General features: G+C 32.2%; 2 protein-coding genes across 3 annotated transcripts in view; both read right to left on the reverse strand.

Annotated features, from left to right (window-relative positions):
* Positions 1-711, reverse strand: part of LOC137921291 (oxysterol-binding protein-related protein 9) — a 91,382-nt gene extending 90,671 nt beyond the window's left edge. For both annotated transcript variants that reach the window (XM_068763958.1, XM_068763957.1), the window contains exon 1: positions 549-711. In XM_068763958.1, the coding sequence (XP_068620059.1) occupies positions 549-650 (102 nt within the window). In that variant the 5' untranslated portion in view covers positions 651-711. The remainder of the gene's footprint in view (positions 1-548) is intronic.
* A 1,132-nt stretch (positions 712-1,843) lies between these two features.
* LOC137921532 (uncharacterized) overlaps positions 1,844-27,660 on the reverse strand; it is a 32,105-nt gene continuing 6,288 nt past the window's right edge. Inside the window, exons 2-3 of the mRNA XM_068764320.1 lie at positions 2,818-6,251; positions 1,844-2,237 (exon numbers count right to left, since the gene is read on the reverse strand). Coding sequence (XP_068620421.1) covers positions 1,904-2,237; positions 2,818-6,251 — 3,768 coding nt within the window. The 3' untranslated portion in view covers positions 1,844-1,903. The remainder of the gene's footprint in view (positions 2,238-2,817; positions 6,252-27,660) is intronic.

The raw sequence follows: 27,660 nt of genomic DNA on the forward strand, positions 1-27,660 counted from the left end.
TACTGTATAACAAAGCACTGAATTATAATAGACACTCCTCATAACAAAATGTGTGTAAGTCTACTTTTCCTTTAAAATTATCTATAAAATTTAATGTCTTTTTTTACTGCAACTTATTAATTATCAAAAAAAGAGTATATTATTGTAATATGGCTGTAAATTTTAAGCAAAGTTTATTGTTTCAGGGCTTTAGAGATATAAACAAGGAATGTTATATTTACTAACTGAGATAAGGTCTCAAACGTTCGCTTGCTAAGAATGTAATTTATACATGTGGAATAGAATATATGTAAGTTGAAATAATAACTGTGGTGTTAGTTGACTATATTTTAATTCATAAAGAGTGATAATAGCACTATGGTTTTAAATATAAGCAATTTGTGAAATCTATTGTTTTCTTATCAATTTTGATAAACGACAAAAATGTTTTATGATTAATGAAAAATTCTATATTATCTGATTAACACATTTTTAAAAAAAATCACATACGGCACATTGACAATCTGATCAGAGAAATTTACCTAGCGACAGCAATAAATGCCACTCACCGTATAATAAGACAGCAGGCCAGCGTTCTCGTCCAAAACAAACCACCGATATTGCCAACCTTTCATAACATTTGTCCATTTACTTAGCGAACCCTCCATCATGATTGTATAACTTAAAAACAATTATCGAAAAACATTAAAAACAACGACGTCGAATATTATGCACCGCACCAGGACACAATACGATAAATAATCCATATGTTTGACGTTTAAAGATGAATTGCCAGTTTTTTTTTGCGTGAAAACATTAAGCTTAATTTTCTCCAAAAATAGCACATACAAATATTTAAGAATTTAACTTTCTTCCCACAGGAAACTAAAATTTAATTAAATAAATTGTTATTTCAGTAATAATTTATTTTATGAGGATAGTATGGTGTTAAATAATATACTTGTATTTAGTTTTAAATCTTATGTATGTACTAAGAAACTTAACTTAAGTTAATATTAAAATAATATTTATATTATCAAGTGATTTACTACAAAATTTGCGCTAGAGAATTGCCATTTTTACTAGTTTTCTTGAGTGATTTAACCAAAATAGTGTTGTTACTCCATCTACCGGGTAAGTTTCCTTTTACCACTACAATTCGAACTCAAGCCATTTCACATTTTCGTTGTTTTACCTCTTTATATATTAATATATAATGTTTATATTTATACATAAATGTGATTAAATTCGAATACAATAAAATGATAATGTATTTATAAATAAACTCAATCGCCTTTTTGTGAAGTAAGGTTAATAAATAAGGACCGAACAGATTTGTATCGGAATGCCTTAAAAACTAATGGAGTTAAAAAAAAAACAGATAATAAAAAGATTTTTCAGTGCTATTTATAAAAATAATATATTATTTATTTATGCATTCTTATTAGTGATCTCTAATTAGATCTAAAAGATTTTTATAAACAGGACTGTAAAGAATTATCTTGACCTTAGAAACCTTAATAGGAAGGACTCAATATTATGTATATTAAAATGTTTTTGAGGTTATTCTATGTTATTTAAGAGATAGTAAGGTGCGGGGTAAAGGAGAAAGCAAGTCTTATAATTTTAATTAAGGTTATAAACATAAATGATAATCAATGAATATTTCATATTAAGATACATAAATTTATTTAAACGTATAAATTTGTTAATCATGTTAGAAACGAATTTTATTATCAGTCTTGGAGCTCACAGTGTATATGAAAGAAAAAAGCATGTTTTGTAAAAAAAAATATATTATACAACCCGATTATCACTTTCATACAAATGTAACGACTATTTCAATAACATCACGTCGTTTTAATTTAGTAATTCTATCACTACACTATTTACAAAGGTCAATCGCTCATTCGCGCCATGATTATCATTGACTTCGGAGTGATCTGCCGTGTTTCGTTTTACTGTATCCGGAGGAAATTGATACTTTGCTGTCTTCATTTTCTATACTTATACCTGATAAATCTACATATAATGGCACGTTTTCTGAACCTTCCGCCACGGGATCGTTATTTTCGCCTTTATCGAAATGTTCCGGTGTTCCTTCTCCTTCTATAGCTAACTTTTCGATGTCTTTGCTCAACGAATTGTTTTCAGCGGCTTCAACGAAAGCGTTTGACAATTCACCGCTGAGTTTGTTTACTTTTCCCGAAGTAATATCGTACATAAATATTTCTTTATCTTCAGCCGGTTCGTCGTTTCTGAAAGTTTTAAAATAAATAGTTTATTACTAAATAATAATTATATTGCACTTATATGGTTAAGAAGGATAGTGTGGTCCTAATATAAAATATATAATAAACAAGTTCGTATATAGTCTTTAAAATAAAAAAAGACTTTCTACTTTTTTCTAGACTAGTTTTAATAGATTAAATTTAAATAATTTGATAAAAAAAAGTCTTCTCCGTGTTATTACACTGGTGGTATTTATTCACTTCTGTTCAATAAACATCATTTGCCTATTATAATGTATCGAGCTTTTGGTCAATATTTCTATTTGAAAGTTTAATGCATTATTATTGTCATTATTTTATCTGTATAACGTAGCCTGACCTAACATTTCCCATAGATTTCCAATAGGATTGTTAGAAGCGACCGGCATACAGCGTCTTCCGACGACCTTAAGAAGGTCGTCTGTTCACTGGACACGACTGAATGTCCTAAAAATAGCTTTAAAGTCCCAGAGGCATCTGTTCAACGCGCACTATAGCCTACCTATAGTCATTTCAATTTGAATGAATGAAATTAATTTTAAATAATAAGGTTATAGAGAATACTTACTCTGTAACAAGCAGAATTACTGACTGTTCATCAGTAGGGGTTTTCTTCTCAACTTCAAGCCATTTTTTAAAGTTATCCGTCGACGGTTTTTTGAGTAAGTCGTGCAAGCTGTCTCCTGCAACGAACTTGATTCCTTTCAAGCTGTTGCTTGCAGCACGTTCCGTTCTACTGTGCTCATCATTCAACTCTTCAGTCTGTACAGGCGCTAATACTACGACCGATGTGATTTTTTTACCTTTGAGAATATCGGGCAAGGGAAACTGGTTACCTTTTACTTTAAGAGGCAAGTAACGGTTGTATTTTTTATCGTTTAATGCTACTGGGTCTACCTGAGTGGCATCTTCCTTTACGTAATCCTTTGCTATGTTTTGACCTTCAGCGGTATTCGGATCGTAATGTACAACTTTCATTTCGACGGCTTGTGGCGATCCTGGCGGAGGTGCAACGTAAGTCGCCATGTTTTCTGATGCAGCGATTTCTTGATCATCTTCATCAATGTCCTCATCGATCCTGGATTCGATTTTGTCGCCGTTAGGTTTCAAGACAACAGGTTTATGTTCACTTGACGCGATCTGTTGGCCACCGCCTGCTCCGAAGAAGTTCGCTAATTGATCCGGAGGCAATGATTCTAACGGAGTTTCTCCTACTTTATCATAATCCAATACACTTATGTCAGCATTATCTAATATGCCAGAAGAGAGCAGTTGCTGACGAAGATCATCGGGTACTTCATCGGGAAGTTCGATGGCTGGCTTCTTTTTTTCTTCTTTCTTAGGTTCTGGTGTCGAAGATATGGAGTTAACAGTCGAAGAAACGTATTTCTGCGTCGTTGGTTTAATTTCAACAGTTCTAGAAGTCGATTGATAGTAGGGTTGTGGTGTACTAGAGGCAAATGAAGACTGAGCTCTCGATCTTTCTTGTTGGTTATAGTTATTAATGTATTGGTTATATTGATTTTGATCATACTGTTTACTTTGTTGCTGTTGCTGTTGTTGCTGTTGTTGCTGTTGAATTTGTTGATTGTACAACAATTGAGTTTGAAGGCGTTGTATTTCTTCTTGTTGTTTTCTAACATTTTGTGCCAGTTGTTGTCTAACTTGTTCTTGTTCAGCATCAAAAGCTTGCTGCTGCTGCTGTAGTTGCTTTTCTTGTTCTTGTTGGTGTTCTTGTTGTTGCTGCTGTTGTTGTTGCTGACGTTGCTGTTGCTGCTGTTGTTGATGATGTTGTTGCTGCTGTTGTTGGAATAGTTGCTGTTGTTGTTGCTGATAATACTGCTGTTGCTGTTGAGGAGTTATGGCAGAAGGAGTAGCTTGTTCACTTTCACCTAAACTTTCAAAACCACCTTGAGGATTACGTGTATCAACAGTAATATGTTGCTCATATTTGGAAATAGAGGGTACTAGTTCACCACCTTTTGGTATGAATTGTCCAACATTTTGTTGATGTTCTAAGCTCGTCTGACCTTGGTTAAAGTTTAGATGACTTGAAGGAGGCCTTTCTGTTTGCGTTGAAGATTGTTGGAAGTGGTTTATGGATTGCTGTTGTTGGATGGGAGTTGGTGAAGGTTGAGGATGGAAGCTGAAAAGTGGCGGGGATGATGGTTGGGGAACAAACTGATTTTGAGGAACTGGAGACGGTGACGGAGATATCTGATTTGAAAATGAGCTGTGGCCTAAAATAGATTGTTGAGAAGGTGATATGGTAGGTCTAGGAATAGTTTGAGGACCTTGATGGAAACCAAACTGTTGCGCTTGGAGTTGAGTTGATTGGAAGGGTACTCGGCTGTTTTCAATATGAGGAGGAGAAGGTTTTAAGTTAAAGAAAGGTGATCTACTGGGAGTAACAGAATAAGCAGGATTATTAGATATTGAGTTAAATTGTTGAAGAGGTCTTTGTTGAGGTAATTGTTGATTATAGGGAATGAGTTGTGGTCTAGTGTCAGAGAAATGCACGGAAGAGCTACTGGCAGCCGCCTTAGGATTGAAAGTTTGAGCTTGTCTTGTCGGTAGTAACTGAACTTTAGGTGGTTCAACTTGTTCAGTGGTAATGGTATGATAATTTTCTTGTAAATATTTAGGCTCGTCGAAATATGTTTGTGGCTGAGGTTGAGGGGAAGGTCTTGGAGGTCCTGAGTTAAAAGTGTTTCTAATGGGATTACCGAAGGGCGGCCTCGAAGCAAAAGGAGGAGGATTACTTGGTCGACCATGGAAAGGAGGTGCATTACTCGGTCTAGACAATGGGGTTGAATAGACTGAGCCGGCAGGACTTGGGAAAGTTGGCAAAATGTTTGCAAAATGAGAACTTGGAGAAGCGCTTGAAAAGGTTTGATGTGGACTTAATGATGGAGATGGTGCAAATGGACTCTGTCTAGGAGATTGATGTTGTACTCTAAATGGAGCAACAGATGGTCCCTGTCTTGGTAATTGGTAGTCTTTGACTGGGAACGTTTGTTGGAACTGGATTCGATTTTGCGCTTGTTGATGAGTGGAATGTGAGATAGATCGACCTGAGGAATCAGGGTATTGAGATTGCGATGGAATATTTTGCTTGTAGGTTTGAGGACTTGGATGTGCATTCGGTAAGGCGATAGCTGGCCTAGGAGCAGTTTCTTCATGTTCTTCGTGCGGTGCATTTCCTTCACGATTGTTGCTGAAATGACGCCCTTCGCTGCCAAAAGTCACTTTCACGCTACTGTCACTATGATATACCTCTGATTCAGGTTTTATAATTGCCCTCAGGGTGGTTGTTTGGGTTGGTAAGTACAATGGTTCTGGAGTCACAGTAACATAGTCATCATGATGGTCGTCTTCATCATTTGACGGTGGTGTAATAGCCGGTATTGGTCTTTCATAAACAACTTTGTCTTTGGAGTGGGGATCTCTACTGTATTTTACATAGAACACTTGAACTGGTTCCTTTTTCTTTTTTTGAATGGGTTGAGGTGGAGGTGCGGGTAGAGATTCGTTTGATTCTTTGATAATGATTTCAATAATCGGTTCAGGTGCTTCAATATAATGAGGACGTTGTTCGTAGCTGTATAATGGTGCGGTTGGTAGAGCTCCGTAAGGAGGTCCAAATGATTCTTCGGATGATTGATCATTAACGTTTAGAATTTTTTGTTGAGCGTGAATTTCGTTTTTGTTACCAACGGTATCATCTAGATTATTCAATGTTGGATCGTAGAGGGGATCTTTCTGGGAGTATTGTACGACGGGTTCCATCTGCACCGCATACGGTGGAAGCTTTCCTCTGGGAACATTTGAAATTCTTCGTGTATTTGACGTGGATCGGAAGTGCGCAACCCTTGAATGCGGGAGCACTAAAGAGTACTGCAAGTTCTGAGGCGTTCGTATGTTTTCGATTTGTCGTTTCGGTTTGGTTTTTGCCGTCGAATTTTTCGCGCACGTCACGCTGAGCACAGCCAAGGCTGTAACCTGAAACAAGATATAAAATTTCATTAAATAGATTGATATAGATATATTATTGTGTAATGAAATAAATATCAATTTGCATGAAATATAATGCTTGCATGCATTATAAAATTTAGTTATCCTCAATAACAAGCCTTTTGTTATGATATTACATAAAATTCATATTTGTCAATCGCTGGACAAGGACGCGTGAGTTCCGAAAAAAAATTGATTATTTTTCAATCTTGATCGGAATGAAAAATAATCACATACTTCGTAAATCGAAATGAAAAATAATCATTTATTAAAAGATATATTCATTATTTTATTTATTACAACTAAAATCTATTAAAAATAATTTTACAATGTTAAGTAAAGATATATGAAAACGAAGTCTCTGTGTCAGGTTATTCCGCCATATTTTAAGGAATACGTAACGCATACAACAGGTGTGTTTAAAGAGAAAGTGATTTAACTTGAAGTTTTAGTGCCAGGTGAGTTTATGCACTTTGAGCCAAAGAGGTTAAAATAAAAAACTTAGAACGTAGTATTACATATTCGTAGCTTTGTTCACGTTTTGCGTCAAAAATACGTAATTAGTATACTATACAGATATAATTTAATTATATTTTATTGACAGAAGTTTTTTTTCATATTTATTTATTTAATCAGTTGTCCCTTAATTAAAAAATTATATTAATTATTGATCTATTCTTAAATTATGTGATAAACAATTGCGGTAATTTTATGTCAAAAAACAAATATCTGTCTTGGATATCAATAACGAAACAGAAATAAATCAATTACAAAGCTATATTTAAAATGAAACAAAAGTAAATAAAGTAATTATATACATTAAAGATTTCAAAGAAATAAAAGGAAAAAAACTGAAATATATACTTGAATTTATTTAAACATATTTTATAATAAATTAAAATTTATTTGTTATTAAATTTATAATAAATAACTTATAATAAATGTCAAAAATCGCTTTAAAACTTGAGCCCGCAAAAAAGAGAATTGGCAACTTGTCAACTGTCAAAAATGACATAATGTTTAAATGCAGATTCAGAAACTCAACCTTATTTGATTTCAAATTTAATTTTTTTTTACAAATTAAATACATAATAACGATTTTTGTTTTTGTCCTAGCTTGTTATTTTTAAGGAAATTTCTTTCGACCAATGCTGACTGCATTCCAGTAAGATTAAAAGTAAATTAGCTTTTTACCTTCGGAATATTCTAGAATCTACTCGATGCTTTACAATTAATATTCACCTTGCCTACAGTAATTTTCCCCAAATACATTTATTCTGCTATTCGGATATAATAAATAAGATAAAATATGTGTTGAAATATTACGTTATAATATTTTCTGCTTCTTAATAATGAAATTGACTCAATTACAATGCGATATGCTGATTTAATAACTGTAATATGATATTAAATATCTCTATACGTATATTCACCGCTAGGTCATTATTTTAATTTTAATGATTTATACTGCTTAAATACATTAATCTAAATTTAATATAATTAAAAATAATTAAATTTATAGAAAACTTTACACATTCTTTTTTGAAAATTGTTTTTTTCGTTGCAATAGATTATGGCAATCCTTTTATACCAATACTAAATTTATATTGTATACATATTATATATTAATATTTAATATGTATACAATATAAATGACAACGTGTCTTTATGTTAAAATAATTTCTTTGCGGCAAACAATGCGAATTACACAACTGCCACCGTTAAACCACTCAACACGTGTTTCATCTCTCCACGCGGCATCTTCAGGAGTTATGTTACACCGATTAGTGCCAAACACAGAGATAAATATTGGTCCTTTTCTTACTTAGGATGTCAAATCTACAGGAACACATTATATTATTATTTTAGTCTGTGGCCAAATCCACAGACTATAGTAAGAGATAAATAGCATTAGCGTCTGTAAAATATTTCATAACAACCGTTAAACGTAATCCAAAGCGAACGGTCATTACGTAATGTAATTCGAAAAAAGAACGTGTAAAAATCTTCAAAATCGAATTAGCGCATACATTATGAAATGCATTAACAGAACGCCGTCGTAACTCTGTTTTTAATGACCGTTTGCATCATAGTTATGAAATTTACTTATTTTATTATTAAAATGTAAACTCGTAACATTCATTTGCATTTTGTACAGAGTTATACTCGGGGTAATAGAAAACTAACAGATAGGTTGGCGCCGTCGTCTCCAAGATTGAGAATCGTTAATATATAGCGAAACAAAATAATACAACAAATCGTCTTGGTACAGCCAATTATCCGCCATTTTCATTTCGTAGTAGTTAATATTTTGATAATTTTGATTAAATAGAATTAGAACGAGAATTATCAAAATTTATATCAATGCTTGATGATAACTAGGTAAAGATGCGTAAAGATGTTCCCTTTCTTGTGATTTTCTGTTTATGTTGATTTGATGTTTTGGATTGTTGTTGACTCTGAATTGACATTTTTTCGCATGGATTTCTATATAAATAAAGATGTAGTATAGTTCTACGTACATAATTACTTTTAAGAAAAATGTGTGGTTATAATAAAATGATTTAAAAGACCTTTCATCCAAAAAAAATGTTAACATAAAATGTTCGGTGAATGTTTAAAATGCTAAATTTATACAATTTTTATTTCTACATGCATATTTAGATTATAACGATTCGTCTAATTAATGTAATTTTAGTTTGTCTATGTCCATCCGGTGATCGAATAAAATTGTTAAACCAAAATTACACATATATCTTTTCCAAATTATTTAATTTCTTTGAGCCTTATTTTTCTTTATAATTATTAAATATATATACTTTTTTATTAAGACCTTAAGCATTTATTTTCTGCTATTTAGCTTTATAGCATTGTTATTTAGTGGGGACTTTTAAGTATAGCGTTCACTAAATCCTAAATACTGCTACTTTCTATAACAGCAAAAGTTATTTCCGCTATTTTCCAACTATATACGACTAAAAACAAGGAATTGTATATTTAATTAAGAAGAAGCACCGCCGTCAAACTAAATTTCTCACAGTTATTTGTTTTTAATTCTATTGTACAAAGAAGTTAAAATTTCCCGCCATTATCTAATCTACGTTAGTGTGAGAGTTTGTCGCTGTTTTATTATTGAATCATTATTTACAACAGATAAGGAAAGTAAATTTGCATGGCTCATTACAATATTAAAATTACCGATTGGTTTCAGGAGAAATAAGTCTTTATGCATATAAAGAACATAGCTCAGGTTAGATGCAAAATCAAGATAGCGTCATATAAAACAAGAGAAGCGAATCTATTTATTCTCACGTTGATATAACTATCATTGTCATGAAATTCAGTTTCGCTGTCGGCTCACGTGAAACCATTGCATTGTTCCAATTTGTTTCACTTTTTTTAATTCAATTGTCCCAAGTTTAACTAATTAATTAGCTTTTTCTTTAATTATTTTCGTATATTACATTTAAATAACACGACTTTAATGATTAAAGCACTTATCCAAGTCTACGTTTAAGCTGAGAAGATAAATCTGCAATAAGTGCGGTCAAGATGAATCTGCAATAAATTAATAAAATAACCATGAAATAATAAATATAGATTATAATGACATAAAAATTTTGAATATATAATTGTCATCATTTGGCCGTAGGATTTTCTATGCTCACCCGAGAAGGAAAGCAACGCGAAGCAGTCTGGTGATGATGAGGAATGCCGGGGGAGGCACAGTTACCCACCGGGATGTGCCTTGGTATAATTCCGAGGGGCAGCTCTGAGTTTCGTAGAATATCTGGTAACCGCTCCAAATATATCAAAGACGATGGTTTTAGTGGATAGAAATCCCACATAACTCTATTCTTAACCCAAAGGGCAGGGTATTCATCAGGAATATCCCCTCCCCCCCACCGATGCCAAAAAAGACGTCCGTTGCTAAACATGAATCTCATATATAAATTTAGATGTCGAAGTTTAGAGTGTCCGATGATGACTCAGCAAATTAATTTAAAAAAGCAATATCTACAGTGACTTTCTTTACATATTTTGAAAATAAAGATAAGTAAACTGAGGTAGTGTACATGTTTCCATAGTTTTGATTATTGTCAAAAAAAACTAGGGTTTTGACCTCCAGGAGTCCGGCAGAAATTTTTCAACGGAAAAGCATTGTATCTAGAACTGAATACAATAAAAAAGAGGTAGAAACTTAATCTGGATTCAAGTTAATATTTCGACATTATAGAGTGGCTTATTTTCCAAGTGTTGAGTTGACAATCGTAACATATGCAATGACAAAGTTAACTTTCCCCTCTCTAGAAGCTCACAAAAGATATTAAAATATCCATCAATCACGACTTGAAAGTCATTTAAAAATATATACGACCAGCTTGTGTACGCATGACGTGAATTTAAAAGTAAATAAATAAGAACCTATTTTGTACATTGGATATGGGCCTTAAAAAAGAAAACGCCTAAAAATCATAAAAAAACTTCAGGAGTTAAAAAAAATAGTCTTTGCTATATTATATATCAATAAGTATTTTTATGCGGTGACTAGGGAATGCATAAACAGTCGCAATCAGGAAATAATTGAAATTTGGTATGGTTGTATGTTGTATCATTCATAGTTTCAAATTATGCGAATTTTCTTTTGGTTCAAAATCGCTTTCATCACCCGAATATACGTCTCACTTGTTGTTCAGAGTTGACTTTTTTAAGTCACCATTTAGTCGGTGATTAGTTTTTGCGACGACTCTTGTTTTACCAAGCGTTTCTATATGTGTAGATATACAATATCATACGTATTAAATTAATAATATGATGATAACTTCGTCGGTCATGTTCAAATTTGAAATTTGCGTGTTTCGCATTAAAAATGGCAAAGATAACACAGCACTGATTTGAGTGTAACTTATTAAGTATTTTTGGAGTTTCTTAAAAAGGCATTTCATTATAAAATCACTTGTTTTTCGTCATTAAGCCTTTGACAGTTAATAATTTAAGAAGAATGTGGAGTCGCAAAACGATATTATCTTAAGTAGCTCTAAATATTTGATAATAGAGTAAAATAAAATAGTGAAATATTTAATTCCAGATAAGATCTCATTTGATCAAATCTGGATTCAAAGATAAAGTTAAAATACTTTTATTCAATATTGGAACTTTTAACAGAACTCTTATTGATTGTCAACTTATTATCTATTTATCTTTTTAATCTATTTTATTTTTGACACTACTCTGCTTCGTATATATAGTTGTGGAGATGAAGCAGGAAGAAACTCCACAATAACACATCTTTTAATAATAAGAAATCAAAACAACCAGGCGACATCATTGCCAAGGATTCTTATCATTTAAAGTAATAAGCTTTTTCTGTCAATTTATTTTTAATATACTTTTTGAATTTTGTTAATGCTAGTTCAATAATGTTTTGCGCCATTTTAATAAAAATCATATTCTGTTTAGTACAAATAAATTAGAGACCTTTGCAGGCGAACTTATGGTACAGTCAGTTTTTTTGAGGCTTAAAGCGATCAATTTCAAGTTTTTTTTCCAACAAACTAACACATCTGTCACAAAGGGACGATGTGGTCGAAGATGAAGTACACAGATTCCGTATGTATTCACTCTGAATCTGAAGAGACCTGTGTTATAATTCTCGAAAATAAAGGAGCCGGCAGATTGGTCAAATGCCATACTTTCATCATTACAAACACAGGACCCTGTGACTGAGATAATGTTTTTTTTTTAGGTTAACATAACGTCATTTTAATGCAAATATTTAGCAATGGGCTTCAGAAGTGATTTAAAGCAAAAATAAAGCGTTGTTTACACAACCTTCGCCATGTTTACTTTTATTTAATTTAAAGTCATGAACACATTTTGTAAATATATATCGATAAAGGAATTTGTAAATATAGATTGCGTAGATATCAAGCGTGTGGTATTTTTTTAATATATAAAAAAGAAAGCGTGTCTGTAGCACAAGGTATTATTAACATTTTTAAACCATAAACACACATTTATATTTAATTTATTAATACTTAAGTTTTGTATGAGTGTTTCGTTAATTTGACCGACAAATTTTGAATTTCACATATTTTTAATTGACATCACATACTTATATTCATCAAATTATTTTAATCTATATATTTATAAATGAGTCTATATGTGAAATATAAATAAATGAATCGAAATAGTAAAGTAAGCAATACAAGAGGAACGGTGATGGATAAAGGCAAGGTACGAAAGTGAAAGAAATGGAGAGAAAGTAGAATAATGTGACTGATAAAAGAAGAATGAGTAAGAGGTATAAGGAAGGGTTAGAACAGAGAAAACATAAAATAAAGAAATGTAAATAAATGATTAAGCAAAACTGTTCCTGTGGACCTAAGCCGGGTTGTACGGGGGTCCCCAATAGCATTAAGAAATAAGAACAAAAAAAGAATCTTTGTTTCTCTTAGTAACGCTGTATTTTAAAATATACATAAATCTAAATGTTCTAATATTTTGAAAAAAAAAATTCAAACATAAAATTACGCAGGGTTTTAAAATATAATAATAATTCGAACTTCGAACATTTGACAGTTGGGTTGACAGTTGCGAAAATTTGCAAATTCATAATGTCATTCAACAACAACATATATTCACCGAATTCAAAATTCCGTAATTTATTCCAAATTTAACTTTTGCCAAGTCTGCAGGGACAGATAGCACTAAATAAAATATACCTTCAAACACAGGATAATTGGAATAACTGTACACCAAAGAGTGGACTCCATTCCATTGAATGACTGTACACAAGGGACCCCGGGAATATACTTCGACTTTGATTTATAATCTATATTCGAAAAGATAGAATTACGCCTTTTGTTGCTTCATACTCCAAAATATATCATCATGACATGCGTAGTTATATGTGAACATATTTAATGTCGCTAAACCCTTAAATGCATAATGAAAAACTGCAACATGCCACTTTGAATACAATAGTGCACAGTAAATGTGTTTTCACATAGTGTTTTTTTTTCTACAACATGAGGTTTTTTTTAATAAATAAGTTTAAAAAATATTATATTATCCCTGCATTGTAGTGTACTTATCTGCAAGATATATATTTTTAAAGCGTAAATAAAAGTCATGTATTTAAGGGTTAAGCAGAATGTAACTGAAATAGTTCAGTAAATTGATAAGTTCAAGCAAGGCCTTTAGGTTGTAAAGCAGGCCTATGGGCCTATGTCCAATAGCGGAATTCCAATGAAATCACGATGACGATGAATCAAAATGCAGCAAATATTGCATATAAAAATAAACGATTATTTAACTTCTCGTTCTCAAAATGTATGTCACGGCTTAATTTAATTTTGAAAGTAAAATCACGCTAATGAGTGAAGTAATCTACCGAGGTCACTCACCTCTTCAGAGTTTTGCTGCAAGGCACCAATGGCCGCCAATGAATTATAAATAATTACAGTTACATTTATAACACTTATTAGTAGAGGATATAGATCTACTGAAGGTTGAAGACTTTGTTAGTAACTAGTTTAAACATCGCGAGAGTGACTTGCAAAAAATCCACTAAAAATCTGCATTAATTATACTTAGGAATTTGTTATAATAATATTGATAAGTGAATATAACCAGACAGGAATGTATTTATAAATAAAACATAAGTGTAGACATAATATAAAATGTAAAAGAAGAATAAAGGAAGTTGAAGAAGAGCAGAAAATGTTTACAAAATTGATATTTAAAATAGAAAACAAATGAAAGGACACAAGGTCTCCATGGCGGTGGAAATAGATTAAATAAAAAAAAACTCTTCACTCCGGATATTTTTCTTCTGATAATTCCGTTGTTCTAGTCCATAGAAGTCCACTAAAAGGTATATTCCTCCCCTAAAGATATCTATGCTAGGATATATCATTATCGCATGACAGGTGGATTGGCGATCGTTGTGTGGTATTATGGTAAGCATATGACGCTGGTACCTATCTTTTGGAAACTTATTTGTTCAACGCACCAATTGTAAACAATATTAGATTGTGTTCTGGGAGCGAACCCACAACCTACGATCGCAAGATTCAGCCCTCTACCACTGGGCTACTACTGCTCAATAAATAAATCCGTACCAAGTCTTAAAAATAATATATGTTGTCAATCTAAAAATCAAAATATACCTAACACTGTCTCCAGACTAGGACGACTTTTCGTCAGTCTTTATATGTACCAATGCTGGGCATAGGGTTCACTCACAGATTTACTGTGGAACCGGTTGAGAACAATCTGCATCCAGGGTCTCCCGACGACATTCACAAGGTCATATGTCCACCTTTCGGGTGTCTTACACTGTGCTTGCCAGCTCGTGGTCTGGCTTCCTGAACCTTAATGTCGCGTGCTATATGATCTGCACGCTGTGTGACCTGCCCACTGCAACTTCATTTTGTTATTTCGCTGGACTATGTCGGGTACTTTCGTTCGTCAACGATACGTCTATTTTCTACCATGGTGTTCTAGAATGATCTCTCAGCTATTTTTGAATACAACAAAACTAAGAGAAACATATGAAAATGAAATTAAGAAATTAATCATCATTTATTATAATATGCTAATAAATTATTTATTTTAAAAAATGACTGCATTACCGTTAGTATTGATTAAACCAATAAATTTCTAAAATTAATACAAATGAATAGATACGTATCAGAAGACGTTTCGTCTAGTCATGTTAGTTCTTTATTGTCTCTCGCTTTTCGCCAATTTGCATATAAATTAAGTTAATGATGAATTGTGTTTTTATTATCATACGAATAAATCAGAAAAGCGTTGTTTCTAAACAAAAATATTAATGATATTAAAAACACTTTTATATACACTGCAAACCATGGGTCTCTCCCAAATATATCTATGGTTCCCCTCCATAGATTGCTGTATTTAAAGTGCTTAAAATTATGTATTTTTATCATAAAAGGTTTAAAGTGGTGAATGTATAGCTCATCTCGTTGTTTCAGCCCATATACACCTAATGCAAGGCTTCCCTCAAAGATATCCATAAGGAGAAATACCATAATCACCACGCTTGGCCGGTTGGTTAGTGATCACAGTGTGTTATTGTGTTACGCAGAGGACGTTGCTGTTCATCTTCTGGAAACTAGTTTGGTGGCAAATCTATAATTAATGCAAAAATTGTAAATTATATAAGATTGCATTCTAGGAATAGAACTCGAGAAATACGATCGCAAGTTTCAGTTGTCCACCGCTAGGCTACATATATCACAATAAAGCAGTCAAAATGACTGCACTGTTAAAGAATAACTAATGTATAAATAGATGACGAAATAATTATTTGTAAAACATTTACCTATCCCAACAATAAGAGGGTAACGACAGACTACCATAGAAGGGGGCCAATAGAAAAAAGAACGCACGAATATCAAACAATTTCTTCGTTAATGAAGAGAGAAAGAGAGAGATATATTTAAACTGAATGTATGTCGAATTTAATTGGTTCATTTGCCCGTAATGATATAATTGAATGATGTAATACTTAATTACGTAATGAATGTGCCGTCAAGACACTTCTGATCACTTTAAACACTTATAGATCTTAATTATATAGAATTTTAACGAACGTGTATCTATAATTGTGTTAAAATCAAATTACGATCAAAGATATTTATAATTACAGTAATATAAAGAGGCGATACCTTAAGGTGTGATTTTATGTTCAAAAAACATATTTGTCTACAGGATGATTTGTTACAGGTGTAAAAGTTTATAAAGTTTGAATATATAAATTATTTTCCGTTAATCTAAGTATGGTACATGTAATCAAAAAATAAATGTTTTTTTTATATAAATAAGAAATAACAAATAATGATTAAATAGTAAGAAAAAGTGTTTAAAATTCAGATTATAATAGAATAAAATTAATGATTGCATACTATCTGTATCTGCAGATAATGATAAAATAAACATGTTTTAATCAACAATGCAGTTTTTATATATCGTCAACTTATTATGTCTTTATATTTGACTTTACTATGCTTCGCAAGGCGTAACAGTAGTGGAAAAAGAAGGAAAAAACTCCACAACACATCTTTAAATAAAGTTTAACAATACAAGTTTATACATGTACACTTCATCAAATAGAATAAGGTCTTTGATCAATGTGTGGTGGCAGTGATGATATAGGAATACAAGGCGATATTTAATGGAATCAGGCGATACCTTGCGGAAGTACATCCTAAGTAAGAAAAGGACCAACATTTAGCCTCTTCCGCACGCCAACCCGCTGATAAATGCGTATGCGGCAAACAATGCGAATTACACAACTGCCACCGTCAAATCACTCAACGTGTTTCACCCCTCCACGGCATCTTCAGGACTTATGTTACACCGATTAGTGCCAAACACAGAGAGAGTTATCAGCGGGCAGGCGGGCGGTGCACTTTGTTGCACGACTACCACTGCATGTGCGAAAGTGGCTAAATATTGGTCCTTTTCTTACATACAAGGCAATGTCGCGATGAGCTTCAAATGGCTTTAAACACGCAGCAATGGAAAGAACTAAGTCTAAAGATATTGGCCATTTGCATTACAGTAAAAAATAAAATTAATGCAACATGTTACAGAATGCTCACTTGGTACAGGATGATTTAAAATAAGTGTAATATTTTTAAAGCTTCTTGCTGACAAATGAGCTATAGATTGACTCTTTTAAAACTTTTACACTTATAACTAATCAAACAATTTATTTACTATGTATTCTTAAAATGTTTACTTCATATAACTTTCCTTAAAAAATTCTATTACGGTGTACACGTGTGTTATTTGTCAATAAAGTCTTGTATTTGTACCATAAAAAAGAAGTTAAGATTTGTGGATTGTTATGAAGCTCTTTAGGATTATATTTGTACGATTTGTTGTAAAAGGTTGTTCATTTCCTACCGAAAATTTAAATCAATTAGTTACCTCACATACAGACCCAGATAAACATATTAACGGAGTCTTTAATTGAGTGCAATGCTTGTTTTTGCACTTCTACCTGTATAATTATAAACAATTCGTGTAAATTAAAATTTAAGAATTCACGTCTGTTATTAATGTAGAAAAGGCTCTTACGTCTTTATTACATAACCTTTTGTAATTAAGACACTTGATATGAAAGTACAAAATACGATTTATGGTTCATAATTTCTTTTATGCGGTAACTCATTTGCGATGGTTATAATCTGTGACAGTTATAACTGATTATTATAAGTAATTAATTATTACTTTCATAGAATTTATTGTTCATTCATTAGAGTTGGTATAGCGTTCTATTTTTCAGGATATCCACATGATTTAAGGATCCTTTGGGGGGCTTCATCTCTTGATCCATCACATTATCGATGATTTAAAAACTACTATGGTGTAATTAAGGAGGTATTTAATTCTGGTTAGCATCGACTATGTATACGTATATATGTACATGTATATACATACACACACACCTACATATATATATATATATATATATATATATATGTATATATATAAAATATATAGGTGTGTTTGTATATGTGTGTATATATATATATATATATATATATATATATTAAGGTGTGTGTGTGAGGGTGTATATTAGCGTACAGACGACTTTATAAAAGCTGGTCTTATTAAATATTATCCCCCCAAAAGTATCTTTGGGGGAGGTCCAAGCTTTGCAGTCAGTGTCTATTGGCTGTAACGGCAAAATAAGCATATATATTTCTATTAGAAAGTATTGATATACTTCTAGTTTATTTCTAGATGGTATTGACTTTGTGTACAGAAATGTGTAATTAGTAAAATCAATAATTCTTATGATTATAATAATATAGCATTATGGATAGTTATTTTATGTTAATCAATAAGTATTATATAATTTTTAGACAGTTAAAGATGTGAGAAAATATTAAATTGGACTATGTAAATTTATTTTATAACCTATTCAATTGTCTGTTGGATATAACGAAGTAATTTAAAAAAAATCGAGATTCGTATCACCGTGGCCGAAGTCGCGTGTGAACGTCAGTACGTAACAAGCAAGTGAATGAAGTTTTGCATGGGTGTGATCACAGTCAGCTGACACACTAGCGAGTAAAACACAGTGTGGTGACACACCAACCGGCAATGCGTATTGTGTTGATACACCAGTCGGAAGTGCACAGAGTGGTGATAATTCATCGGCTTGACACTCCAAGAACAACCACAATGCATTGACACACCAGCTGGTAATGCTAGCGTTGATTCACTACTGAAAGCTGGTCTTTCACTGCGAGCCTATAGGTAATCTTATAGTCTCTTATCGAGGCATAAAGAAGGCTGTGTTTTTTCTACGATATCGTGAAGATCCGAAGACAAACTAAAGTAACCGACATAGCCTATTGAATCGGCAATTCGAAGTAGGAGTAACCAGGACTCTTATCAGGCAGAACAGATGGTGACTGAGGATTTAAGTATCTGGTGTGGAAACCATTTAGACAAATCAACTCACACTCAACCTTGTGAGTAGACTCATATGAAGATGTCCTTGGTAAGGACGTCGTAAGACGCTGAATCCAGGTCGCTTCCAATCAGTCCTATTACAAATCTAGGGGATTCCCATGTCCAGCAGTGGACATTATTCGACTAAAATGATGACGATGATGATGATTTATTAACCGGTAGTACATTGTGCTGAGCAGCGGTAGTCCAGTGGAAGTCCACGGGTTCTATTCCCGGGACATAATCTTGTATAATTCACACATTGGGTTTTATCATTGCCACACCTCACAAACAAGTTTCCATAGGATATGATGATCACCAATCCACCTTCTAAGCTGCCAGGTTATTACATATCCCCCCACAAATATCTTTGGAGAAGGTCTTCGTTTTTTAGCGGGCGTCTTTGGGCTGAAACGTCGACAGTGTGCTGAAACATCAACCGGCAGTGCACAGTGCATTGACACACCGGCAGTCACTACATTCACTTTCATCCTAACACCTGTATTGTTACGTCGAACAATTGTTTCTGTCGCGTTCAATTATTCGCGATCACGGTTCCGTTAAATTGTGGTTTTAATATCACATGAAACTGTTACCTCACACCTTCACGCGGTTTAACAAAACGGGGTAGAATATAATTTTGATGAATATATGAATGCTGAATTTTAAATTATATTTTTTTATCAAAAGTACAATATTTTCAACGTAAATTTTATGCGATACTGGCTCTATTATTTAAAATAAAGATTCTAGAATAAATGTCACATTACTAGAATACTTTACAAATTAAATTAAATTTTATTTCCATAATTATTTATATGACTTGACGCGACATGAACTTGCATAAAGCCTCTCTGTCTACGAGGCAAACCTTTCTTCCCCTCCATCTGAAGATCTTGTAAAGGTAATTTAAAAACTCTGGATGCTGGCCACTTACAATCTGTCTAATTAAAAATAAATCTATGGTGAAGCCTATGTATGCTATAGATGTTCTACAATTGAAATGAAAACTATAAAATGCTATTAAACGAGAAACTCAGGTTATATGTTAGACTCGACGCAAAAATTTGAAAAAAATGCAAATTAATTCTCGCGTATTTTGTAGTACAAGGATCAAGATCAACCACTTTCACCGATCTATATGGTAACATTAGTGAGTCTGATTACGTATTCCATCCTCGCACTGTCGTCCGATGGTTACCGCTGAGCTATCGACGGCATATAGTGAAATTGTTCGAAGTGAAATTTCCAAACATTGTTCTGACGTTTGCTTTGCCGCTATTGATTTCGTTAAATTAAGTATAAATTTGCATTAAGAAAGCGACAACGCACACGAAGGCGTAATGTGAAATTTTACAATAATGCACAATGAAAATTCTTCGCATTTTTTTAAATAATTTACTTTATATTTTATTTGTATATCGAGTGAAAAACTATATATATTAAATAAAACATGAAGTACCAACAGAGGTGTTACTGTAAATAGCGCTTTCTTTAAAACAACTAATGAATGGCGCAGACAGTGCTGCTCTTCAAGGTCCAAGAAGTCAGAAACACAATTTTTGCAATAGAATTATTTACTTTTTATATCACGTATAACACGAAGTGGTATTAAAGATAACAAAACGTCGGTAAATCAGCACTACACGTAGCAGCCGTAGTGACTAGCGCCATCTAGTAGATTTTATAAGAAAATATTATAAAACAGTTCCATGTATTTACCATACACCAGTCCCATTGCAAGTTAGTTGTATTTTAAAAGATAAAATATACTAATTATATAAAACAGAGAGAATACAGCTTAAACATTTTATGAATTGTTAAGAGCGTATAGATGAGTATATATACAAAGGACATTCTTTTTGGAATTAAATAATAAATAAAAACAACAGTAAATACAGAAAGTAATTAAATCTATAGGGAATATACTTCTATAACTCTTTAGCAAATAATTTAATAGAAGAATAAACTACCACATAGCTCTTTAACTTTAAAAAAATCATAAAACAGAGGGCGGTCGTCGAGTTACAAAATTAGCAGTATTCTCTGTCCTAATGACATTTAATTAAGTTTATTGTGGCGTCATATAAGTCTAGTTGTGTGAAAATGTCTAAATTTGCATCAAATATTTGACGGTAATTGTTACGTATTTTATTCAAATAAACCAACGGCTGAAGCAAATGGCGTGTTAAAAAAATATTCCGGAAACGCTATTCTGTACATTTGAATTGGTTCTTGAAGCTTTAAAGACAGCGATTTAAATAATAAGTATTTTTTTCTAGTTATCAAAGACGTTTCAATTTCACAATATAACACATACATGGGCTTTCTCGACCATAATAGCGAGAGCTGTGTGCAAGTTAAAGTTATGACGTCACCTGAATAAATATTACAAGCGGATGCAGGAGAAAGACAATGTGTTGTTCACCGGCAGTAGGTCTCAACGATCAACGCTAATGACTCATCGCACTGACTTCGAACCTCGGGGCTTATTTTCTAAAATTACGCATTAAAAACTTATAACTATTTTATATTATTACTAGCTGATCCCGCAAACGTTGTTTTGCAAAAAAAAATAAAGTTTTTAATTAACAAATGTAAGATAAGGGTTGATCGTAGAGGGGTGAAAATTTAGGGTTGTATGTATTTTTGTACGTTGTGTCATAAAAAATAAAAACAAAAAATTTGTACAAAAAATAAAATAAAAAATTTAGGGGTGGACCACCCTCATCACTTAGGGGTATGGAAAATAGATAGTAGCCGATTCTCAGATCTACTGAATACGGATATAAAATTTGGTAAAAATCGGTCAAGCCGTTTCAGAGGAGTTTAAGTTCGAACACCGTGACACGAGAATTTTATATATTAGATAATACTTGAGGGCCTATTTATTTCTGTAAGATATGGATAAATATCAGATTAGATATTGACTAGCGTAATCGACTAGTGTTTATACACCCTCCGTCTTGAGTACACAAGGACATTATTTTTCTTAATAAGATTTTCTCTTGATAATTTTCTTTTCATCCTCATATTTTGTTTTTCTCAATATAAACCATACATCTTTTTGACCGGGTTTATATATTATATATTTAATGGCCCACGTCTTTGGCGGTCTCTCGTATTTACCTTGCCTTGAGTACAAAGGAACTATATTTACAAAATATTATAGGGACCGGAAAGTAATGTCGCTTTCTTGAGTTAAATTCACACGATTACATTTTTACAAGTTTTTTCTAATCAATAATATATTCACCTTCGTTATCGATAACCTTTTGTCATCTAGTACACAAATTTTCAATGCTGGAGCAATAAAAATCTATCGGTTTTTCTGTAAAATATGTCGACAGACACGACATTACTTTCCGGTCTCCCTAATGTTTTTTTCGTTATATTATTTGTAATTCTATTTTTTTTCCTTCTCAATTTCATTTATTCATGATCTTTTTATTTAAACTTGTTTGATTTACTTACTGACATAAGCAACACTATCACGCCTATTGATAAAAAAATATATTAAAAATACACCTTTGGTACTTATTTTATAATTTTATTACAAAATATTGAGGCTCTTGTTTTTCGTTCCTTATTTCAAATATTTATTTTTTATTTCTTTCTGAAAGAAATTTTTCTTTGTATATGTAATATTTTGTATATATAATAATATGTATCATGTCCATATGTATTATAATATCGAACAAAGTACACGTCGACTACCCACTACTTGTCCTTCCGTTTCTATATATAAAACGTTTAAAACATACGAGTATTTTACATTCTTAACAGAGTAATGTTGTTAATAAACGCACAGAGATATACTGGACCGTATGCACAAAGGTTGTATGGAAAGTCGGAGCTGTTTACTCTGTACGATTACCGTCTTTAGAAAGCCGGACTCCCTTCGTGACTGTGCGTCGTTTGAATTACAATAAAGAATAAACACCCTCAAAACACTACGCACGCATCTCTGAGTGTAAAATAAAAATAAAAAATTGAAGATCTATAAGAGTTCTGTTAAAAGTATTAATGTTGAATAAATTAATTTTATTTTTATCTTTACAAGGCCATTGAAAATATATGAAAAAAATTTTAATTTTTTTTGTTGAAAAATGAGCCATACATTCACTTCTTTTAAGTACACACGTGTAACTAAAATCCTGTATATGACACGAGCTTTAATATTAGTCACATTTAACATTTCCTCTTTAAGTTTTGTTAGTCATATTTCCGAAATACATGTCGTAAGACGATCTTCTTTACTGTAGTTACCTAATGTATAAAAAATTTCCTCTGTCGACCAGTCGAGTGGACCAGTTCGGTCGGAATGTAGAAAGCTGAATGGAAGGTTGCTCCAACGAATCGTAATGAAGTCTAAGGTGCGTTTCGGCCGACCGAGCCAGACTACTAGCCGATTTATGACGTCACCAGACCCGCCGACATTAGCAGGTTAGGTGCCGAGTTTTGAATGTTTATTGTTGATTAAAACAAACTTGTTATACCTTTCTCCATGCTCCATAAAATTACTGACTAAAGGAGTTACTAGGCAAATGTGTTTTCTTTTCGGTGATGGACACCGTTTTGATATTTATATTTTGTGGGTTTGAAGGACAATGTCGATGGTTGTTGAGGCCGAAATTGTTTCGAGAAGTCGCTGAATACGTGTAACTTACGATTAGTTTTCGTGGCGATATTTAGAGAAAGTCTATACCTTGTAGTGGGCGTCTATAAGCTAAAGAGGTACCAAGACTTCACCTCTCTTTAGGTATCAAAGCTTGAGAACCACAGATTAGGACTGACACAATATTTAAATAAAGAAGCCACCGAACTCTTTGACTGTGTTTTCGAACGATCCGTAATGTTTACGCTTTAACAATAAACTCCTTTGTTAGCTCGAAATAAAATTAAAAAAAAAAATTTTTTTTTTAAATGTAACCTTTTAAATGTTAAGAAAATCAATCAGATACAATAAAGCTAAAGAGATTTTATTACAAGTTATATATACTATTTACGATAAGAGATTACTTCGACAAATACTTTTTATCTTCAATATATTAATAGAATAATATATTAATACTATTACACGAGCACCATTACCCCACTTCCCTCGTTCTAATAGTGTCAAAGCATTATTGTAATGGTGTCTACCCGTTAGCGATGGTATTATAATCAATAATGATGGTATAAAAAAACATTTTTATCTCATCTACAATAGGTTTGTTCACATAGTACAAATACACTCCGTTTATGTAAGGTTTACGGTACAGTCAGAAATTATTCGCCAATAGCGTTTTAAAAGAAAAAAATATTTAACATAGCATATTAAATACATCGACGCCCCTACCAAATAAAAAAGATAAATCCGAAAATGCAACTTTTCAGGAGAGACGAAAAACTAAATATTGGTTATGTCTGAAAAATTTATACAATTAAAATTATAATCTTTCAATAGTTTGAAAGCTAATTTTATATCGAACATTCTTTGAATATTTATATTTAAAAGAACGCTTTGCGTATAATCTATTTATTTTCGTTTGTAGTTTACCTTGTTTATTTAAATTAAAAAAAATAACTTTGCTCATCTCCGCCTTTTTTAGCCAGAATATTAGGGAAAAAATTGACTAGTTGTATTAAAACTCGTAGAATAAAATTATCATATAAATACAATAAAAATAATAATGGCAAATGTCATTTTATTCGATAGATGCGGCGATATGATATATTTGTATGTTGAATAGTGTAAAATAAATTGTCAAACAGACTAATAAACCATATCATTAAAAAATTAGAAGTATGCCGAAATAAAACGCAGAGAAGTATGCTTCACAAAATAAATAAAGTTCCTTTCAAGCTCATAAAGAAAAAACTAACTTTAAAATATAACACAAGTTTTAAATCGACTGAAATAGGAATGAGCTCAACAGTCAATCAGATGCACGAAAGAGAAGTTAGCAAAAAACGTAATAGAGCAATACCCAATAGAAGGTAAATGCAAGAGAAGAAGATCGACATGCAGATGGGAAGAAGAGTTAAGAGCAAAAAGGTGGATGAGAAAAGCGCATGATCGTGACCTTTACCTATGCTAAAAAGCGTAAAAATAAATTTACTGTAACTGTTGGCGACTAACTGGGTCATTTAAAACCTATTTATATTTTTATTTGTTTTTTTATTTTGACAGTTTTGTGTCGCGAGACTTTTGTTCGTTTATTTCGTCAGTCTATTTTTACGTATTATTTTACTGTTACCTAGATTTATATAATTATTATTGAATTACATTTTCATTTATTTAATCCATTTATATAGTACACACGCTCGCAAACAATAACATTTGTTTATTAATAAAAGCTTATTGTAATGTAAAATAGATAAATTTTGTAATTTGTAAATAAGCATCGATCAGACTGTATCAATGTTAACGATATAAAATTATCAACGCATAAATTACTAAACGGGCGAAGTTCACAGCAAACTGTCAAATGTGTTGCAACTGTCAAAATGTTTTATAAAACTTTTCTCATTTTATCCACCCATAAGAAAATTAAAAATATAATGAATTGAATCATTTATATTATTGCCAGTAAAGCATATTTTAATATTGAAAAGACTTATATGTAAACTCCATATTTGATATAGTATTTAAATAGAATAAAAAATCGATAGCTTCATTTACACTTTATAATTAACGTTAACATTTTTGATAAATGCTTAACATACTTAAGTAAGTTATAATCACTGAATTGATAACATCCGTTTTCTTTAATCAGGTCCTCTCGATCGACAGGATATTGGATTAAGGATAGATTTCTAACCAGAGCGGACGTCGTACGTCAGAATGTAAGTTTATATTTTCACTGCGTGCTCTAGCATTTGACGTTAATATGCTAAGCCATACTAAGCCCTCGAGCTATAACGAAATAATTAAAATAATTGGAAGAAAACGGAAGTTAATCTAAATAGAGGTACACATAATCAAGTTTGGTCTTATAACTTCATACCAGGTATTTATATGTAGGTTAATTGTTAAGTCTTTAAAACGAGATTGAATTAGTGCCATTTTACTGACTCGGCTTTCTATATACATATATATATATATATATATATATATATATATATATATATATATATATTTATATTTATATATTTATATATACATCGGTCTACCTAGTGTAATGTATTCTTTGGTATCTAATATCAAAAAATTTATTTTAGGAGAACGTTCTTTACTATTTCTGTGTGCTAGTGTTTTAAAAATGGGAACTATAATAGGCCAATATAAGGTAACTAAAAAATAAAAGTCGTTGAGTAAGTTTAGACGACCACGTTGTTAAAGAGAAGAATGTGCTTATAAAAAAACTAACATGACTATTATTACGAACTAAAACAAACTCTTTTCCATACGAAATAAATTTCAAAATGGTATAGATATAGGTAAATGATAAGTTGATTGATTGTCTCACACGAAATCGATGGGATGAAAAACTTTTATAACCTTTATGTTCATCGTTTTTTATGCTGTCTATAAATAAAGGTTTAATAGTTCGGCGTGAATGAAGCTAATACATCTGTGAAGCGCTTTCTCCGGGCCATAACTGATTCAACGTATATTTACAGGTGTAATAATATGTAAAAATATTTTTGGTACCAATACCATATATGAACTACTTCCACTTACTCAAGTTACAGTGTAATATCAAACGAATATAGGTATGAAGTTTTAATATGAATATTGTTTCGTATCTTATTCTGACCACAAAATTAAGCATGAACTTTAATTTTTTATCTCATAGATTGAAACTATTTTTTTATAAAACTGAAATGAAAAATGGTGGCCATTTTTATCTGATGCCAGTGTTAATAAATCGTCTGTGAATTTTTCATACCGCAGCTAAAATATACATACAAGAATAATATTACATTATAAAACATGATATACTCTATTCGACATAATTCTCCATAAACCAATTGCTTCCGTAACTGTAAATAAAAATGAAAGAAGATTAAAGCATCAATAATTACCGGAAAGTTGCGTAACATAGATAATCACTTTTGTTACATGTAATTTGACGTTAGAATGTTTGACAGCCCGCCATTTTGAATTTTTGGTTGACCCGAGTCAAATACGGAAATTAAAAAAAAAATAACGAGGCGCAACGAAAGCGAATCCGTCGTTCGGAGATGATGTAAAAAAAGTAAAAGTGAACATTTTTGCCTTGACACGTAACTCCATAGCCGTAGGTGCGAGAATGCAGTACACGATTTATTGTTTGCCCGGTTTGTGGTCACACGTGTGTCAAATACTTTTACCGATCCGCGTAGACTTTCTAGGAAGGTCGTGCTATACCGTGGTATCGAGCCGCCTTCAATTTATAAAGCATTATATATATTTTTTTTAATACTCTTTACTGTACACGTAACAGGAAACGTAATTATAATAACTTAAAAAAAAGTGGGCGGTCGTATCACTCGGGGAAATTTCTTACAGACAACTATAGTACCCGTGTATAAGTATATTACAATCTTGGTTCAGTAAGTTGCTGTTATCGTATTATGTCACATCTTGTGAAGTACTTCATCATCTTCATCATTTCAGCTATAAGAAGTTCACTGATGAACAAAGACCACCTACGTAGATACCCAAGAGGACCGGTTGGAAGCGGCCAGCATCCGGCGTTTTTTGATGACCTTAATGAGGTCATGTGAAGATCCTGTCTGTTCATCGTACGCTACAATTCTAGATCCATGGTTTCCACCTCAGAACCTTAAGGCTTCTGCGGAGATCTGTTGGTTACTTACGTATGTCTAAGTTCTTCATTCCTGATCCAATCTCTTAGAGAAATCCCAAGTATATAATTATATCATACGTGAGATGAGCAACCGTGAGTTTGCCCATGAGACC

This window comes from Battus philenor, unplaced genomic scaffold, assembly GCF_028537555.1.
Source record: "Battus philenor isolate CCGP_79_NKW_IND1 unplaced genomic scaffold, ilBatPhil1.0.hap1 SCAF_19, whole genome shotgun sequence".
Classification (NCBI taxonomy): Eukaryota; Metazoa; Arthropoda; class Insecta; order Lepidoptera; family Papilionidae; genus Battus; species Battus philenor.